The following is a 4,203-nucleotide window of genomic DNA, read 5'->3' on the forward strand; positions in this document are numbered from 1 at the left end:
AATCAATCATTCTTTTTTCTCACATCATGTATATATTTCATAATTAATTTTATATAAATATATTTTTCCTTATATAATTTTTCCACAATTATTTATATATTATTTGTTTATTATTTATTTTTATACAATTTACTTATATTATGAAACAATTAATAATAATTATTTTTTCTATTTTTTTCTCTAATTATATATATATATATATATATATATTATATTTTCTCTTCATATAAATATATTCTCTTTTATTAAATTAAATATTTTATAAAAATTTTGTTTATATTTTTCCCGTACAACAACGTAGGTTTCATACTAATTTGAATAAAGTTACTTTTACCATAATAGTGGTTTTTTAAAACTCATATATTAGTTGCGTTTAAAGATATTTGTTAGTCACTTCTTTTTAACCATTTTTTCTATACACATGTTTTTCTTTTATATAAAAACAAAATAATTATTATTATTTGGTTTGAAATCATATTTAATCTTACTAACAATATTTTACCGCTATCATTACTCCTTTAATTTAAGAGATTCTTAGTATCACTCAAATCAAATATTTTTTGATTAATTAAAAAACAGTTTTTTTTTTTTTTAATTTGTAAATAGGATACAAAACAAATTTTATCTATGAATGATAGATAAATAGGTAGAAACTATTACCCTCTTATAGATTAGTACAAATATAAATTTGATTTCTAACCCAACAAAAAAAGTTTAAAAAAAATATGATTTAAAAAAAATACTAACCAAAACATAACAAAAAAGTTGTAAGAAAGGTCAAACATTTATTACACCTTTTTAAAAAAATGAAAAACATTCATTAACAAACATTTAATATCTATAACTGAATAATTAATTAAATTATACTATTAAAAACTAATCATCCAAGCATAATATATATATATATATATATATATATATATATATATATATATATATATATATATATATATATATATATATGATTATCACCACTAATTAACCCAATCAACTAAACAAATAATTAATTAATTAATATATCTTAAGAATAAAAAAAGATTAATAAACATTAATTATCGATATAATCATCCACATCACCACCACCCATTGACGTCCGCTCACTCCACTTGCTGCAGATTTATGTGCCGGCGGAACTGAAATAGTTGCCGGAACCGGTCTTGAATCATCCCCACCCCGAGTCGCCGGAGCCGGTGATGAAGTCTGATCCCCTCCCTCATCTGCCGGTGCTGGAGCAGGTGTTGTTGTCTCACCGCCGGAAGGCGCAGGAGCATGATGAGGAAATGACGGCGGCGGCGGATACTTGGTTCTGACGGCCAAAACAACGATGATTAGTTTTTGTCCCTTCTGACAGTTATCATTATGGCCGCTGATAAAATAGAAAGGGCCTGATCGGTAAAACTTGAAGACGGAATGGCCGCCGTCGATTTTCTCGATAGGGTTGTTTATGTTACAGCTATCATAATCTCTTCTGTTAACGATCAAAACATTGTCTTCTTTGTTCTTATACTTGAAAACTACATAAATCAAATATCAAACCGATCAAGAACAAAAAAAAAACATATTTTTTGTGTTGAAAACATAGATTTCTTATTACCTAAAGTGTCGTTGACTTGAAACCTAGTCCTCTCAGCCCAGTGATTGTAATTCTCAGATGGGTTTATGATCCAACCGGATTTACCTCCAACGACGAATTGGTGAGCAGTTGATGAGCCGATTATGGCGGCGAGAAATGCAGTAAAAACGTACAGAGATGATTGTGAAGCCATTAGAGAAAAATGGAAGCTTTTTTAGAGAGAGAGAGAGAGAAATGGAGAAGTAAGGTGTGGAAAGGAAGAAGGGATTAGTGGTGTTTATATACTGAATTATTTGGAGACTGTTACCGTTGAGTTTAGGGTTTATAAGGTCTTCTTGCTTGCTTGGGATAAAGTTTAATTAATTTTAAATTATTTATGTTATCTTTATCTTAATTATTTGGGATTGGGTTTGATTCAATTTATACTTATACTTTAATATCTTAATTACAATTCAGATAATTCACATTTTATTATTAGTTAATTGTGATAGTAATTGAATCAAAAGCAAAAAAAAAAATCACTAGAAAACGGTTTAATTCATGTTATTTAGAATTATCTAATCATTCAAACGATAGTAAAGTATTAACAATTACAACTAATTAAGATGAATAAAAAACACGCATCTACTTAAAATTTAAAATTACTATTCAAAATTATCAAAGTAAAAAAGTACTAACTTTTTTTATTTGGTAAGAATTATAATTAATTTTTAAATCTGTCAAAGTAAAAAAAAGTGAAAGCGACAGTTATTATAATTATATTTGTTGACAAAATTATGATTCAAAAATAGATAATATATATATATATATTTTATAAATTTTGAAAATTTTATTGATAATATTTATTAAATATCGAGAACATAAATTCATATTCTCGTGCAAAAGGTAACTCTCATTAATTGACCTTTCAAGAAAATTTTAATTTGTTATGAATATACTTTTTTAAGGTACCCATGTATTGTTCAATTGAATACATTTATCGATACTGGACAGATCCCTAGCAAAGTCTCAAATGTCAAGTGCACAGAAAAATGTACCATTATATCAAAGAATGAAGGTGAAAATATATTTTCCAATTTACAAAGGATCAAAACAATATCATCCTACAACTCTTCCAAATAATCTCGATTTAAGAATTTTTGACACAACAATTGGAAGAACCTAGACAAGTGTACTAAAGCATCATACACATCATCTTGAAATATAGCACGCGTGACAAGTGGAATCAAATATATTGTAAGAGGATATGTCAATCGTGGATCTTAAGTTCAAAAAAGTTTTCAAGTAAAAGGATCAAAACAATATCATCCTGCAACTCTTCCAATTCATCTCGATTTAAGGATTTTTGGCACAGCAATTAGAAGAACTTAGACAAGTGTACTAAAGCATCGTACACATCATCCGAAAGTATAACACACTTAGCAAGTGGAATCAAATACTTTAAGAGGATATGACAACTGTGGCTCTTAAATCCAAAAAAATTTATATCATTGACATTTACACACCCTCCAATATTGGAGCAAAACCCTTTAGAAATTTCTACATCTTTAAGAAATATACATAAACTTTTTTTTTTCTGATCCGAGGAAAGTGTGTATGTGGCTGTCGGACATTAAAGAACACAATCGACCTCAACGGGATGCAATGAATGCTTTATGTTCAATAATTCCAAATCATTACGAGCTTTGAGTCCAACTTTCATTTTTTAAATCCATTATAATGCCCAACACGCTATCATAAATGTTTTTCACAATATGCATCACATCCAAATTATGCATCAACAACAACGTTTTCTAGTATGATAGTTCGAAAAATGTGTTAAGTTTATTCTAATTATCACCTTGAGATTGATGGGAAATTTTAATTTTTTTTGAGATGATATTTAGTCAAACAAATGCCTTTTAAATCTCTTGCATGCATTATCATTTCAGTTCCAAATAAAAGATCAGGTGCTAGTCTTAACTCAATATTATTGTAAAAAAATCTATTTTCCCAGGCCATCGATGAATAGGTGGAAGAAACCTTCGATGACTCATGTAATAATCTTTCTAGGAGTGTATTAATCTGAGCGAAGTTGTATTCTTATTACAACACGAACATGCAAGTTTTTCCTTCGTACTCCATTGAAATAAATTTGAATATGCCGGAAAATTATTAATTGTCCATAACATAGTTATCCGCATATTAAAATATTCTTTACGGCTCGCATCATAAGTCATCACACCGGTATGTCACAACTCATTTAACTCGTCAATCAATGGCTCGAGAAACACGTCAATCAAATTCTCGGGCCTTTTTGGCCTAGGGATTAATATTGAAAGAATGAAGTTACTTTTATCCATATATATTGTAGGAGGGACGTTGTAAGGAATAATAATAACAAGTCAAATTCTATAAGATGTCTTTCCATTTGCAAATGGTTGGAACCCGTCACTTGCGAGAGAAAGTCTTACATTCTGAGGCTCGGAGGAGAACTCTTTAAACTTTTAATCGAAGGATCTCCATGTCACTGAATGAGTTGGATGCCTTAAGACTTCATCGTCAACATTAATACTATATTTATGCCAAGTCATTTGAGGAGCAGTTTTGGAGCACATGTACAACCTTTGCAACCTTGGTGCAAGTGGAAA

The 4,203-nt window shown here is 29.1% G+C and overlaps 1 protein-coding gene across 1 annotated transcript; it reads right to left on the reverse strand.

Annotated features, from left to right (window-relative positions):
- Positions 1 to 1,038: 1,038 nt before the first annotated feature.
- Positions 1,039 to 1,766, reverse strand: LOC124946292 (early nodulin-like protein 1). The gene is made up of 2 exons (XM_047486855.1): positions 1,595 to 1,766; positions 1,039 to 1,514 (listed from the first exon to the last, which is right to left on the reverse strand). The coding sequence occupies exons 1-2, from the start codon at positions 1,764 to 1,766 to the stop codon at positions 1,039 to 1,041; spliced, it is 648 nt and encodes a 215-aa protein (XP_047342811.1).
- Positions 1,767 to 4,203: the final 2,437 nt, after the last annotated feature.

The sequence above is a fragment of the Impatiens glandulifera genome, chromosome 7, assembly GCF_907164915.1.
Source record: "Impatiens glandulifera chromosome 7, dImpGla2.1, whole genome shotgun sequence".
Classification (NCBI taxonomy): domain Eukaryota; kingdom Viridiplantae; phylum Streptophyta; class Magnoliopsida; order Ericales; family Balsaminaceae; genus Impatiens; species Impatiens glandulifera.

Coding starts and splice junctions, on each gene's coding strand:
- LOC124946292 (XM_047486855.1), bottom strand. CDS start 1,766: ATGGCTTCACAATCATCTCTGTACGTTTTTACTGCATTTCTCGCCGCC. Junction 1,515..1,594: donor TCAAGTCAACGACACTTTAG/GTAATAAGAAAT, acceptor TGATTTATGTAG/TTTTCAAGTATAAGAACAAA.